Source organism: Artibeus jamaicensis, unplaced genomic scaffold (assembly GCF_021234435.1).
Source record: "Artibeus jamaicensis isolate MK-2021 breed Jamaican fruit bat unplaced genomic scaffold, CSHL_Jam_final contig_1127, whole genome shotgun sequence".
Taxonomy (NCBI): domain Eukaryota; kingdom Metazoa; phylum Chordata; class Mammalia; order Chiroptera; family Phyllostomidae; genus Artibeus; species Artibeus jamaicensis.
Genome location: NW_026521219.1, coordinates 1,912,493 through 1,929,219, shown reverse-complemented (window position 1 = coordinate 1,929,219; position 16,727 = coordinate 1,912,493). Strand labels below are relative to the sequence as shown.

Genomic DNA, 16,727 nt, shown 5'->3' with positions numbered 1-16,727 from the left:
GAACCACAGTTTTTTGCTCGTTCACTTCAATATTCCTGAACTTGATTGAGGCTTCTGTTCTTTGGATAGTCCTTTGAACTATTTGTGATATCTTACTGGTTCCCTCATTAATATTTAAACATGAGTTAACATCTTTAGCATGTGTTTAGTTTCTTTCTGTATGAGAGTCATGATTACTTTGTTTGGGAAACTATCCTTTAATAAAAACATAAAGGAAAAGTAGCTTTTTGAATGAAAAGTTTTGAAATTAGGTGTCTATAATCTCTGATCTCACAGATGGTTACTGGCCTTTTCTTTTTTACTTTTTGTGCCATAATTTTACTTTTCTAAGTTTTGTTCAGCTACTGTTCCTTTATTTTTTATATCAGATAAACAATCTGATGAATAAGAGATTCATCAGATACAGTGCTCGGTAATTTAAATTAAATCTGTGCTCCAAAAAGGTAAAACAAACAAATAAGCCTATCAACATTTTAATCACAGTTTAAAGAATATATTTTTATTTTGGAAACAACCTAGCACTCAAGCATTACTACTTGTCAATTTATAAGAGAACTTAACGTTGCTGAGCCAAAGAGGAGGGGAATTCTTTAGACAATTATAACTGCTGTGTATTTCCACCTAACTCCCTTTTGGAGTTAGTATTTTTATTGAGACCATTCGTAGGAATGATTACACTGTATTCAAAGGAAAAAACTTCACATTTAATACATAAAAACAGATTTTTATACTCACCGTGCCCCACCACAGAGCATCTGCATATGTGGAAAACTCTTTGTTGGCGTCTTTTTCCACCAGATAGACAAGGAATGATGAAAAAATAAGAACCAAAAATCCTATGTACCAAGCCGTGATTAATTCCTGGATAAAAAAGGAATGAAAGAGTTTTAGAAGTAAAAAAATCTGAGAAAGAAAAACAAATCTACGTATGATTCTACTTGTTTGACTACTTCTCGTATATTTATGATGACTTTTGAAGATTTTATTTATTTATTTTTAGAGAGAGGGGGAGGCGGGCAGAGAGAGAAGGAGAGAAACATCCACGAGGAAGAGAAACCGAGACAGGCTGCCTCTTGCACGCACCCGGGGACTGAATCTGCAACCCAGGCACGTGCCCTGAATGGGAATTGAACAGGCGACCTGTTGCTCTGCGGGAAGGTGCTCAACCAACTGAGCCACACCGGTCAGGGTTATGAAGACATTTAAACAATCCATTATACACAGTAGCTCCAAATTACTTTGACAAGTTTCTGAAATGACTAGGGTTGCTTCTGATAAGTTTATCAAATATTACAGCGGTCTGTGAAAAAGTAAAATAAACTCTTGTTCTATACCTGAGATAGTAAGTCTTACCTTGCTGTGAGCATAAACCACTGAACCTAGTAATTTCCAAGTGCCTCCCCGGCGGTCCATGCGCACCATACGGAGGATCTGTAGGAAACGGAGACTTCTCAGTGCGGACGTGGCAAAAATATTTCCCTGAGTTTTTGCAGAAACAACTGCTATTGAAGCGATAAGAACAATGGTATCTGTAAGAAACAGGTTGAAAGTCATGAGAAATATGACAAGGCATTTTTATTTCTCAAAACAGCATTTCAGCATGGTGTACTTGGACTTATGGGAGGTACCAATCACCAGATCTTGACCCCCAGCGTGGTGTAGCGCTACCTGGGTTCCGTGAATGGACGGAGAACAGGACCTGTTGTTTTAGTTCTGATGCGTGCGATCATTCTAGGCTTTACCTATGCAATTCTGAAACACTTTCTATTTAACCCTCAGCAAATTGGACAACGGATTTCAGCAGGTTGGGTGTTCCAGGGAGCTTCCAAGCTTGGGGACACTCTTCCCCAACATCTCTGGTTTCCTCAGCATTCCTGTGTGGCAGAAAGGAGGTTCCCTGCGGCCTTGACACCTGGGCTTCCTGGTTGATGCCACAGAGGCATCGTAGCCTGTCCAGCCATGAAAGTACCAGTTGGTATAATTATCTCCTTTGTCTTCTTGACAAAAAAGCTTGTAGTTCCTTTCTACAGAAAATTTTCTTATGGTGTGGAGTCTGCGGCTTTACATGTTTAACAAAAGCCTCAACTAAGCTGAATGGTCTAAGCTGTCTGCATAGTATAGTCTTTATACCTGGTGAGTCAATTATGTGTAAGTTTGGTACACAATTAAATAACATTACATTTGTTACAGTAGAGTAAGTTACTATACACATATGCATTGCATGGGAATGAATATTTGGTGTTTGACATATTGGCATTTTGTATAAAAGGTCTATCCTTCTGTAAGCTAAAAAAAGAAAAACTGCAGCTAATGAAAGCATGGAAAAGATAAAAGAGGACTTAATTGCTCCCAGGGTAAATATTTGAATGATGAAATGTAGGCTTTGAAGTGGAAGATGCAAAGTGGGGATGAATGGCCTCCCATGACAATTTAAAATAAGTTCACTTGACATTAACATCCTCAGATAAAATCTCCTTCCTGCTTTAAGCGAGCTGTGCGTGACTGGGCACCCACACTGCACAGGGGAACTTCACGTCGAGGGTGTTGCATTTATGATGTTTCTGTGGTCCTTGGGATTAACCAGAGGATGAATTTGTGCTCATTCTGCAGCTCAGTCTTTCTCCCTGCACTCAGAAAGCTCTGGTCTTCTGGTGTGGACTGAGAAGATCTTCCGAATCACTCTCCTGATACCCCTTTTGGGTCAGGGCTTAGCGAGGAAGAGAGAGTGAGTAGATGGCTATACAAAGGTCAAAGGTCAGCAGAGAGGCTTTTCCTAATGAGGTCTGAATGCTCCGTGGCTTTGTGCGTAGGTACACAGACAGCCACAAGTGCATCCATGAGTTACTGCTCTCTGCAGCCATCAAAAATGAGAGAAATCAAATGTGTTGACTCAAACACCAAAGGCATTAAATAAATGAATAAAGGCCAGGTGCAAAGCAGTATGTAAAATGTAGTTTTATTTTTAGTAAATATATATAATAGGAGAAACATGTGAAAACTTACACAGATTATCAGCATTAATTATCTCTAGGGATAGAGTCCGGGTTCGGATAAATAGATTTTTTTTTTGAAGTTACAAGTTTCTCTCATGTTGGAATTTTATAACAATGATTATGTCTTTTGAAATTAGAAAAAAATACTTCAAAAAAGAGTTAGTGTACAAACATCTTGGTTTTCATCATTTGAAGGGATTTACTTGTGAGACAAGTGGCTTACAGACAAAAAGATAGATATTCCTTATATGGCCTTGCTGGATATATGCTTGATTTTATTTTTCATTGTAATCCTGCTTCCTTCCAAGTGCACAAAGGAAATAATAGGGCATATAATACCCCATTTACTGTGTTAAATTATTTGAAATAAGTAAATGAGTAATAGGGGCACAGAATATACAGCACTTAAAACTTACTATCTGCCTGCACTTTCTTTAGTATTGAGTGTTTTACAAAAGTTGTATTACTTAACCTTCATAACAACCATGTTGGTTAAGTATTATACAGTTCCCTTTTTACAGGGGAAAAGGTGAGGCATATTTTGTACTTGTTAAAAAGATAAGCTATAGATCTGCTAGGCTATAGCACAAAAAAGTATACTATGAGGTTAGTTCATTAGAGAAAACCTGGAAAAAGTAAGAGGAATGCTGCTGGTTTGCATAATTTAAAAAATTATGCACGCAGTGAATCACAATCTAAATGTTTGAAGTCACAAAATATGCAAAGGTAACCACAGATTTAATTTAATACTCTCATTGTAATTCAGATCACAAGAGAAAGTCAGAGTTCAGTAAGATGAAAGCATAAATGAGCAACCTAATGGCAAATAATGAATGCAGTCACAAAAATGTTTCTGGTTGGGTTACAGTTGTCTACTGGAATTTTGCTGTCAGTACCACCTAGGGTATTGCTGAGGCAAATATTTTGGAAGTTATAAGCACTCTTTAACTTTATTTATGTATTGATTATGTTTGTAGTACATTACTTTACAAAATTAATATCCAGAAATTAGTTGCATTTTTATATGCTGTTAGTGAACTAAGAGAATGGGAAATTAAGGAAACAATCCCATTCACAATTGCTGCAAAAAGAATAAGATATCTAGGAATAAACCTAACCAAGGATGTAAAAGACCTGTACTCAGAAAATTATAAGACGTGAAGAAAGAAGTAGAAGATATAAATAAGTGGGAGCACATATAGTGTTCATGGATAGGAAGAATTAACATTATTAAAATGTCCACACTACCCAAAGCATTTCATACATTCAATGCATTTCCTATGAAGATTCCAATGATGTGTTTCATAGAATTAGAACAAATATTAAAAAAATTTATATGGGACTGTAAAAGGCCCCATGTAGCAATGGCAGTTCTGAGAAAAAATAGCGAAGTTGGAGGAATCATGCTACCTAATATGAAACTATAGTATAAGACCATAGTAATCAAAACAGCATGGCACTGGCATAAAAACAGACACATAGATCAATGGAACAGAATAGAGAGTCCAGAAATAAACTCACACCTTTATAGTCAATTAATATTTGAGAGAAGGGGCAAGCACATACAATGGGCTAAAGCTACTTTATTCAATAAATGAAGTTGGGGAAATTGGACTGATATGTGCAGAAAAATGAAACGAGACCACCTTCTTACACTACACACAAGATTATTCAAAATGGAACAAAGACTTAAATGTTAGAACTGAAACTATGAAAATTGTGGAAGAAAACATAGGCAGCAAAATCTTGGACATTGTTGTAGCAATATCGTTGGCTCTGTCTCCCCAGACAAGGGAAACAGAAGGAAAAAATCAATAAGTGGGACCACATCAAACTGAAAAGTCTTTGCACAGCAAAGAAAATCATCAAGAAAATAAAAAGACATCCCACAGAATGGGAGAACATATTTGCTGACATATCTGATAAGGGGTTAATATCCAAAATTTATAAAAACTTAGGAAATTCAACACCAAAAACCCCCACAAAAACAAAACAAAACTTAACAAGCCAATTAAAAAATTGGACCCGAATAGACACTTCTCCAAAGAAGACATACAGATGGCCAATAAACATATGAAAAGATGCTAATGTCGCTGATTATCAGAGAAATGCAAATTAAAACCACAATGAGATACCATCTCACACCTGTCAGCATGGCCATCATTAATAAATCAATAACAACTGCTGTGAGGATGTGGAGAAAAGAGAATTCTTTTGCACTGTTGGTGGGAAGTCGAATTGGTGCAGCCACTGTGGAAAGCAGTATGGAGATACCTCAAAAAATTAAAAATGGATCTGCCTTTTGATCCAGCAGTCCCACTTCTGGGAATATATCCAAAAGAACCCAAAACACTAATTCAAAAGAACATAAGCACCCCTGTGTTTATTGCAGCATTATTTACAATCACCAGGATATGGAAGCAGCTCAAGTGTCTATCAGTAGGTGAATAGATAAAACAACTATGGGACATTTACACAATGGAATACTACTAGGTCATAAAAAAGAAAATTTTACCTTTTGGGACAGTATGGATGAACCTGGAGAACATCATGCTAAGTGAAATAAGCCAGGCACAAAAAGGCAAATACCATATGATTTTACTCATATATGGAATCTAATGAACAAACTGAGTTAATAAGGAAAATAGGGAAAGACTTACAGATGATAGCTGTTGTGGGGGAGAGGTAGGTGGTAGACGGTTTGGGCAAAAAGGTAAAAGGACCAATGGACATGGATAGCAGTGTGGTGATTGCTGGGGTGAGGGGTGTATGAGGGGACTAAAAGGTAATGTAAAAATATATTAAAGATGAAATTAAAAGACATTGATGAAAGATCTGAAGAAGACAGAAATACACAGAAAGATATTTCATGCTCCTGAATTGGAAAAATTAATATTGCTAAAATATTCATACTGCCCAATGTAATCTATATATTCAGTGTAATCTCTATCAATATTTCAATGGCATTTTTCAGAGGAATAGACTAAAGAATCCTAAATTTATTGTAAAATACCTAAATAGCCAAAATAATCTGGAGGAAAAAAATAACAAACAAAAAATAAACTAGAAACATCACTCTTTCTGGTTTAAAATTATATTACAAAGCTATAGTAATCAAAACAGTATTGGCATACAAATAAATCAATGAAAGAAAATAGAGTGCCCAGAAATGAAACCATACATGTCTGGTTAATTAATCAATGAGAAACAATCCAAAGTATATATAATGGGGAAAGCATAGGCTCTTCAATAATGAGTGTTGGGAAAACTGAATGGCCACATACCAAAAAACGTAACTGGACCACTGTCCTATACCACAAACAAAAATCAACACAAAATAGACTAAATACTTCAATGTAACACCTGAAACTGGATAGCTCCTAGAAGAAAACACAGGGGTGAGCTCTTTAACATGGGTTGTGGCAATAATTTTTTGGATTAACAGCACAAGCAGAGACAACAAAGCAAAATAAATAACTGGGACTTATCAAATTTAAAACCTCTCTACGGCAAAGAAAACCATCAACACAATGAAAGAGAAACCTACAAAATGAGAGAAAATATTTGCAAATCACATATCTGATACAGTGTTAATATCCGAAATATATAAATAACTCATACAAGTCAATAATAAAACAAATAAAACAGTCTGATTAAAAATTGGGCAAAAAAATCGAGTAGACATTTTTCCCAAAAAAGATATACAAATGGCTAGCAGGTAGATGAGCAGGCGCTGAACATTATTAATCATCAGGGAAATGCAAATTAAAGCCACAGCAAGATGTTGTCTTACACCTGTTAGAAGGGCTATTACAAAAAAGGCTAGAGGTAACAAGTGCTGATGAAGATGTGGACAAAAGGGAGCCCCAGTGCACTACTGCTGGGATGTAACGTGTGCAGCTACTGTGAAAAGTCTGTCGCAGTTCTTCAAAAAATGACAAGTAGAACTACCACATGATCCACCAATCACATTTATGGGTGTATATCCAAAGGTAATTAAAACAAGATCTTGAAGAGATATCTGCACATCCATGTTTACTGAAGCATTATTCCCAATAGTCAAGATACAGAAACAACATAAGTGTCCATAAACTTACTGGTTAAAGAAGGTATATAAACACACACACATAATATACATTATTTATAATTTATTAAATATATATTATATATTATATGTAATGGTATATTGTTCAGCCACAAGAAAGAAGGAAATCTCAGAAATCTTGACATCTGCAGCAACATGGATGGAATTTGAGGACATTATGTTAAGTGAAATAGGTCGGATAGAGAAAGACAAACACTGTATATCACTGATGTGTGGAATCTAAAGAAGTTGAACTCATAAACAGAGACTAGAATTATAGTTACTCAGGTCAGGGGTGGCGGGTAGGGGGTAAGAGGGACATGTTGATCAAAGACTACAAACTTCTAGTTATAACATGAATAAGTTCTGGAGTTTCATTTATAGCAGAATGCTTATATTTAATAATATTTTATTATGTACTTGAAAATTTCTAAGAGAGTAGATTTTAAATGTTTTCACCACAAAAAGGAAATGATAATTATGTGACTTAATGCAGGTGTTAATTAATAATCAATTTATAATATATTTGATCAAATCAATAAACTTTAAACTTACACAGTATTATATGTCGATTATGTCTCAATAAAGCTGGGGAAATTGGGTGGAGTAACTTAAGCTGTGCAATTAGTTAATTATCTAAAATGTTTTTTGAAACATTTTAGTGTAAGAAAGACACTGTAGACAGTCCTTGAAACTTATTGGCTTCTGATTCCTTCATTTGACCATTCATGAGTTAAGCAATTAATCAAGTGTCAGATATTGTATTAATACTTGCATTTGAAATGAATATTCGTTCATCTATATAATCATCAATCTATCGCAAATATTCATTGAATCACTATTATGTAGCAGGCATTGTGCTAATTACTTTCTGTACATAAATAACTGTTAGTGGGGACAATTTTGCTTCCCAAGGAACGTGTAGCAATGCCTGGAGATAGTCCTAATTGGGAATGGGGTTGCTACTGGCATCTAGTGGTGGAGGCCAGGGTTGCTGTGAAATGTCCCACAAGGCCCAGGACAGCCCCCAGCTAGGAAAAGGAATTATCCAGCCCAAAATGTCAGTAGTGCCCATGTGTGGAAACCTGATGCCCATTTTAAAATTTAGTCCTAAAAACCCTGTGAGGTATATAGAGAATTATTGTCATCTCCTTACAAACGAAGAACTAAGGCTCACTGTGGTCAGTCAGTCAAAGCCCAAATCCAAACGAGGCTGAGCTGGCCTTTACCCGACAGCAGAGTTGTGCCCTTAGGAAGTGTGGTACACTATTCCTCAGGTGAAGAAAACCCGGGGTGACATAGGTTGGGGTGGAGAGAGGAAGGAGGGGAGAAATGGATGGTTTGTGAAAGCTGGTGCATAATAAAGCAAGAATAAATTGTTACTGTAGAAAGTATTTGGGGAAATGAAAAGTACAAGGAGGATAAAGCAGACACAAAATAATACTAAAAAACAGATGGTACTTTTATGGGTACATTAAGAGAAAATGGGGCTTGAGAAAGAAATAGAACTGCTAATAAACAAGGAGGAGCTCCAGACTGCATGGGGAAAAAAGCATGCAATCCCGAGATCCTAAAATCTGCTTCTCCCAAAGGAAACAGATGTGAACATTGGGAATCGGTGAAGAAATAGTTATTGATTACAAGCAGTCATTAGAAATGTGAAATATAGGCTTATAAGGTATTAGGAAGTAGGCTCACATACTTACTGAATCACTTAGAATGATTCACGGATGAATTCTTGAGATTTGAGGAGACTACAAAGATTTGAACAAAGTGAAAACTATAATGATATGTAAGACACATAAGGACTGTAAAAGAGCTTATCATGAGACTCCAGTGAAACTTTGTTCCAGTATTATTTACAAAATCAATGTGAAATGATCATCCTGGATCCTGTTTGAGAGAGATTAGTCACTGAAATACTGAAAGGTCCTCATTAGAGGACCTTTCAGTCCTCTAATGAGGACTGAAAGCAAGGTCAGTTGTACATCTGAACTTGATGGGCTATATTTTGTTGTATAATTATACAACGCAATGAACCTATCAGAAAGTATGCTGTCGTCCCTTGGTATCTGTGAGTGATTGGTTCTGGGATTTCCTATGGGTAATAAAATCTGTGAATGCTCAAGGCCCTTATAAAAAATAATACAGTATTTGCATATGACCTACACATCTCCTCCCATATGCTTTAAATCATCTCTAGATTACTCATAATACCTAAAACAATGTAAATGATATATAACCATTGTTGTTTAGGGTATAGCATGTATTGTTTAGGGTATAATAACAATAAAAAAAGCCTGTATGTGTTCTGTACAGACGCAGCCACCATTGGCCTAAATACACAGTGCACATCAGCAAAAATGTAACTTTTCTCCAAATATTTTTGATCTGAGGTTGGTTGAATCTGCAGATGTGGAACCCACAGCTGTGGAGGGCCAACTGTACTTTACTACATTTGATTTAATTTAAAATAACAATGGAAAGCACTAAATCATGTGGGTTAAACAAAGCATGGTTGAACACTTTTAAACTAGCAACTTTAAGGACAGATAAATTCTTTAGAGATAAACCACAAAGAGGGTACATCTTGACTTTGAGAAACTGTCTGGAGTCTCAGAAAGTTTTCCTTACTAGCTAACACTTTCTTTTTGCTCTTTAAGCTCATTTTATCTTATCTCTGGGAAAAGAGAAGTGCAATAAATACAATATTCCTAATGATTATACATAACTTCCTTTCTCATCACTGTTTTTGTTCCCATTCCTTGAGCTCTTTTTTTAAAGAGATATTTAAAAAAATATTTTATTTATCTATTTTTAGAGGGTAAGGAAAGGAGAGAGGGAGAGAAATATCAATGTATGGTTGCCTCTTGTGAGTCCCCTGCTGGGAACTGGCCTGTAACCTAGGCGTGTGCCCTGATTGGGAATGGAACCGCTATCCTTTGGCTTGCAGGCCTGTGCTCAATCCACCGAGCTACACCAGCCAGGGCTCCCTTGAGCTCTTTTGAATGGTCTTACTATAAGCTAGCTAAACTTCGGATAGTTTTAATGAAGTGCATTTTTAACATTATAAAATTAATAACTGCTATAAACTATCAAAACATTGGACATGTGTATAAACAGGAAATAAATTTAATGATTTTACTTAGCCAACAACTTATTAATTAACTTTAGGATAATTTTTGCTACTGAAATAATGCTGGAGTGAATAGTTGAGCACAAACATTTTTGTAGGTATTCTTTTTAAGGATAAATTTCCAGATATTGGATCATTGGGTTGAATGTTGGCCCAGTTTGAGTTTTGATATCAAAATGTCCTCCGGTGATGGTACTGAGTATCAGTAACAATGTATGAAAGGAATTATTTTTCTCTCTCCTTCATTAGCGTTATACAAAGTAATGCTAATAAAATAATACTAGAAATAGTAACAGCTAAAATTTACTGTTTATTGTGTGATAAATACTGTTCTAAGCATTTTCATGTATTGCGTAGAATATTTCAAATTTATAACTTTTGCCAATAAGAGAGGCAAAAATGTCACTTAAAAAAAACATATTCTGGATTTCATGTTATTTAGAAGTAACAGAAGTCAAGTCATCTAGAAAGACTTTGCCCAAGATTCTAAAAATATTTTCCTAGATTCTACTTCACTATTTTTAGATACTCATTTAGTTACTGTATTTACTTTTACTGTCCGAATGATCTCCATGGCTGAGGTAGCTAGTCACCTACCACAGGTAAGAAAATGTTTACTCCAATGCATCATTTTGTAAAGAATTAATTATATAGCAGAATAGATAGAATGATTCCAGTTTTGTCTCTCAAAGTATTGTTTTAAAAAATTTATTTAGTTATTTTTCAAGTACAGTTTTCTATTTCTCCCATCCCAGCCCACCCCGCCCTGTGCTCCCCATCTCCCTCCCATTTCCACCCAAAGTATTATGTTTTTATACAGTATATATAAACAAGAACTATAAAAGTACCTATACCTGCACTCTAACAGTGATCATTGATTGGTTGGATAAAGTTTAGTTTCTTTATACATACCTCTTTTGTCCAAATGATCTTTCATAAGCATGCACTGCTTTTGTAATGAGAACAAGAATAATTATTTATTTGAAATAAAAAGCTATGGCCAAACAAGGTTAGCACATTGGCCAAAGTAATTTATCTAGTCAGTGGGAGGAAAGAGAAGGGACGAGGGTAACATTTACTGAGTATCTCTGATGTGTACAGGGCTCTGTGGGGTACTAAGCACACGGGCTCTATTTCAGTCCTTCTCTGTAATGGCCCTCCAGGGAGACACAGGTTGTGAGCATGGACTTTGTGTGTGAGAGAACTCAGGTATTCCTCATTCTGTGCTCTCCTAGATGTATAACCTTGGGCCCATTAATCTTGCCGAGTCTTGGAGTTTTCATCTATAAATAAAGGCTAGAACCATTTTCCTCACCAGGCTGTTATGAGAATTAAATTAAATAATACATATGAAGTCCTTCATCTGCTTTGGTGAACCTGGCAACACATTAACTTTTTAACCTAAAAATAATTATTTTATATACACACATACATTTTCACAGATCAGTAAATTGACATTAAGATGGTTCAAGAATCTTATCCAAGGTCATTTAGCTGAAAAACAGAGCCAAGAACCTACACCATATATGTCTGATTCCTAAGTGGTTATATTTTTCATGCTTCTCCTTTGACAAGTTTTCTGTAGTTAGAAGACCAGTAAACAGAAATGTAGGCAGTCAAGCAAGGCTTAGATGTAAAACTCCAAGAAGTCAAGTATTATTAAGAATAGGGGATGTAACTACTTGCAAATGGTTGACATTCAGAAAACATTAGCAGAAATCTTATAACTTACAAATTTTTATATTTAGTTTGTTCCCATGGGACAACAGAATATAAGAGGGTTGTCAGCCTGTTCTGTCCATGTGGGGCCATTTCTGCACGAATCGGTAATTTCTTAGTGTCCCATGTACATCGTGTTCCAGGTGCTTTATTGCCGGCATAGCAGCAAGGAGGAATTGAAATTTTGGGGTTCCATTATATTTACTTATGTACAAAGTTCTAAATTCTCAAAAGGAACAGAGATATAAAGTATGAAAGTATAGAGAACATTGAATTATGCCTGGTTTAACTATCAGTTCTGCCATTAACTAGCTTCGTCAGCAATTATTGCTCAGTGCTGGTTTCCATGTTTTAAAAATGAAGTGGATGGAACTAGAAGGTGTTAAGGGTCCTTTCTGAGTTTCTAGAATTCTAAGTGCTACGTTTTTTTTTGTTTGTTTGTTTGGACGTTAAATTGTTGAATGAAGCATCAGCAGGACTGTTTTGGAAATGATTTTTCTCAAATAAATGTGCAGGCAATTCACTCATTCATGCATTAGTTCATTCAACAGATATTTTTCATTGCATGTCTGCTATGAGCCAAGCACCAGGGCTAATACAGTGAATAAAAGGAAATCTTTTCTGGCTTCAAGGAACATATGTCCCCCTACACTAGACTCGGGGTCTTGAAAAATAAAAAGCAGAGTGACAGGTAGGATCACAGAGGAGCAGAGTGCTGTCTGAGATGGGATGGTCAGGGAAGACATCATTGAGGAGATGACATTTGAACCCAGATCGAATGAAGTGAAGGGGTGGCCATGGCTGAATCAGGGGGGGACGTTTTCCAGGCAGAAAAATTAAGGACCTTGAGGCAGAAGCGTGGTTAGTGTGTTCAGGGGAAGGTGAGGAGGTCAGATGAGTGTGAGTGGAGTGAGGAAGGGGGAGAGCGGTGGGCTCTGCTCAGCTCATCGTGGCTTTGGTAACAGCTCTAGATGCCCGAGGTAGGATGGGTTTTGAGCAGAAGAATGCAGGATCAAGTTTGTATTTTATAAGATGGTTTTCATTGCCTTCGAGAAACAGAGCAGGAGGGGGCTGGATGGGGAGCATGAAAGTCATTAGGCCAGTTAAGAAGCCACTGTTACTGCTTTGACCAGTGTGGCTCATCACTGGTTGGGCATCATCACATAAAGCAAAAGGCTGCCAGTTTGATTTGCTGCCTGGGCACGTGCCTGGGTTGCTGGCCTGAGCCCTGGTTGGGGCATGACTGAGAGGCAACTGATTGATCTTTCTCTCACATGCGGACGCTTCTCCCTCTCTTTTTCCCCCTTTCTTCCCCCATCTCTAAAAAAAAAAAAGAAGAAGCCACTGCCATTGCCTGGACAAAGGGTGAGGGCTGCATGAGAAGAGCCAGGTTATTGAGGTGGGTCACCTTGTGAAGGCAGAGATGAAGCACTTGCTGAAGGACTGATTGTGCGGTGTGACAAAGAAGGGCTTTTGGCTGAGCAGTTGTGTGAAGGAAGTGCTATTTACTGACATGGGGCCAATATTGCCGGAGTGGGAAGAGGGAGCAGAAGGGAGGGCCTTTGAAGGGGTTTGGGCCGTGTTAATCGTGGGATGCTCTCTAGATCTCTGGTGGGCAGTGGGTGAGGCTGGAGTTCTGGAGAGAGGGCAGGGGTGCAGACTTAGTCAATAGATGTTTTTGTTTATTTCTTTTTTATGTCACAGGACTAATCTCCTCCACTATCAGTAATTTACTGAAACTATGGCTCCACGAGATGATCACAAATGTTTAATTTCAGTTGTGGATTACAGATTGGAAGAAAGAAGGGAGCTGTGTTTCTGTATTTATAAAACATGAAAAAAGGATTTGTCCTCTGAGAACCCTTGTGAATGAGCAGGAGGCAAACCCATTTTATTTAAGGCACGCTGTAGTGTCTTGAGTAAATTACCTGCATGTAATCCCATCAGTCCTTAATAAATCAAAAGGATGAAAAGTCACGCATATTTTGGATGATTCAGGACACGTTTTAGGGCAATGGCACCGTGGCTGTGTATTATGTTTCTTTATATAGAAAGTACAAGACAGGCTTTTAGAAGCAGCAGTTTTGCACATTGATGTCTTCAGCTGTTATTTTCTTCCATATTCTCACACGTACCGAATGGCAAGCCTGCAACCAGTTTCAGTTCAGCAGAGCCCGCACCCGTATTTGACTGCAGGTCTAAAAAAATCTGGAATGTGACCAAGGAATGATTGAAGCTGAAACTTCTACTGGAAATCCCCTAACATCCTATGATGAAATCCGATGCTGAGGTATCTTGTTCAGTGTCATAACCTGACTGTTTATACGTCGACAGTCAAACAAGGCCATTGCAGGTTTAAATTCACAGAGTGAAAGCAAAATACCTAACTTTCAATACTCCCTTTTTGCACTTATTCTAAGCAGTTGAATGATACTGACTCTTTGAATCTTGGCAGCTGGTTATGTTTAGTGGTGCCGGGATCTGTAATTTTTCTTTGAGAGACTTGATACTTATTTTCAGACATCAGGTTATGGTTAATCATCACCTACTACTAAAAGTTTTTGAAAGGATGTCTTCAGGAAGTGCTTTGAATTGAACTGTGCTATTTGGATTTTGCAGATGGACAAGTCACTTCAGCTAAAATGTCATGAAGCACAGAACACCTATGGATGGGAATTCATTCTAAGTATTATCAGGGGAAATTGAGAATTACCTGGTATGCTCGGTTTTCTTAATCTCTTTCAATGCACAGCTTCTTATTTTTAGAAATAAGAAGTAGATACAGTTTGGGCTCCTGAATAATCCTTAGGGATAGACACTGGAGTGTGAAAATGGACTTCTCTGGGAAGAATGAAATGGTAATGCCTTAAAGGAGTGAATGTGAGCAAATACAAGCCACAAATAAATGCCTGACACCCGTTATAATTTTGGAAATCGTATGTGTTGCCACGTGCAGATCCATCATACAACCATCCATCTGTATTTTTAGGGGGATTATTAACTAAACAAATCACGTTTAATTATACTTCTAAGTTCCATCTTTGATTATAAAATCCTTGCCCAACTTTGCCCTCAGTGGCACTAGATACAGGGCGGTTTTTAGAACTTTCTAATTTCATATTTGCTTTTATGTGTTACTGTTTATGAACCCTGAAAAGCACATTGCTGTTCTTATCTGTGCTTAAAAGGAAAGAAATAGTGTCCGGGAGAGGCCTGTAGAAGCAAATACAAGCCAGGACAGGATTAGAATTTGTGGTAACTGACTCGCGAAGCTGTAGCTCAGCCTGTGAAATGTACTGTCTCAAAACAAATCCTAAGCTATGAGGAAAAATCCTGTGTTGGACTCACTTTCTTTTCATTATCAATTTCTTTCCTACCATCATGAGCTTTTTGAATAAAGCGTGCTCTGTTTAAAGGAGAGCAAAAAACAAGGTTTATTGAAAACATGTGATAGTTCGGCCTGGGAATCCTTTATACTGAGGCTGGAGACGGCCTAGCAGAGCTCGGTACCATTTGGGGGCAGGATGTTCCCCCACACACTTAATGTGGGGATGTATCAAGAAAACGTGATTCAAAAACAGTTTCAGATGTGCACATTTTAACATCATGACCAGTAAATAATCCAGAAAACCACAGAAACTTGATAAGAGATGGATTCTTAAGCCACACAAGGGCAAATGTCCTGAGGATTAGCTACAGTACTTTGATCTCCAAATTCCAAACACAGATTTGGAGTCTGTGGTAGAAGCTAAAATCAAATATTTAAAACATTTTTGTAAAAGGCAAACTAAAAACATTGTGAGAAAGGCACACGGGGGTAGAAGAGCCTCCTGTAGAGGAGCCTATAATTACAAGCATGCAGCGTAAGCACTTTATTTAAAAATATTATCACATTCACATGACCAAACTATAGGGAATGGAAGCAATTTTAGACCCAAAAATGCAGGCAAAAATTATTCCTCTGAAGGCTCTTGATAACCAAAGTAAAGGTGCTGTATTTTTTGTTTTACATTGCTTGGATAATTGTCTCAATTTTTTCCTTCACATCCTCATATTGTTTTTGCATTGTATATGTAGAGAGTGCAATGAGGGGGGAAGGTGCTGCATGTGAATGTCTACTGGCTTGCAAGTTTTTTCAATTTTTAATCACTCAATAGATATTTGTCATGGCCAGAAACTGCTAGGACTTGGGTATATAATAATAACAAGCATGAATGGGACTTGGATGGGTAGACAAGACAGATGACACCCTGCCCAAGGACAGTTGGCATAGAAGATACTGAATGGAGTAAGCACAGTCATGGGTGATGAATGCTATGATAGGAGAAATACAAAGAGCACAGTTCAGGGTCGGTTCACCTAGGTAAGGGGCCATGAAAACCCAGGGGAAACATAGGTCAAGCCATAATGGACAACTGGTAAACAAAGCTTCAGAAACTCCTCATAAAAAAAAAGAAAGAAATGCCTCATATTAACCCAACAGCCTTTATATCCCATAACACAACCATGTCTGAAATGATCATATCTAAAGAGCTCCAGACTCAAAAAGTGCCTGGAATAGGTCCTTCCCTATTCCCTGCTCTCTGAAAATAAAATATATTCTTATTTAAGGAACATAAACTCAAATTCTAGGAAATCAGCATTGATTGGGGGAAAAACAAGCAACAAAAACATACAAAGAGGTCTTACTGAGTTGATAATTTTTCAACTGATTGTATTTATCACTTCTAGGATTGATGAGAGATTAGACTGAACCCATTACTTTTATGATTCAGTTTACTACCAGTGACAATTA

The 16,727-nt window shown here is 37.2% G+C and overlaps 1 protein-coding gene across 3 annotated transcripts in view; it reads right to left on the bottom strand.

Annotated features, from left to right (window-relative positions):
* The window catches only part of KCNQ5 (potassium voltage-gated channel subfamily Q member 5), a 505,983-nt gene that overhangs the window by 97,044 nt on the left and 392,212 nt on the right, over positions 1-16,727 (bottom strand). For all 3 annotated transcript variants that reach the window (XM_053664043.1, XM_053664048.1, XM_053664050.1), the window contains exons 4-5: positions 1,354-1,529; positions 736-861 (exon numbers count right to left, since the gene is read on the bottom strand). In XM_053664043.1, coding sequence (XP_053520018.1) covers positions 736-861; positions 1,354-1,529 — 302 coding nt within the window. The remainder of the gene's footprint in view (positions 1-735; positions 862-1,353; positions 1,530-16,727) is intronic.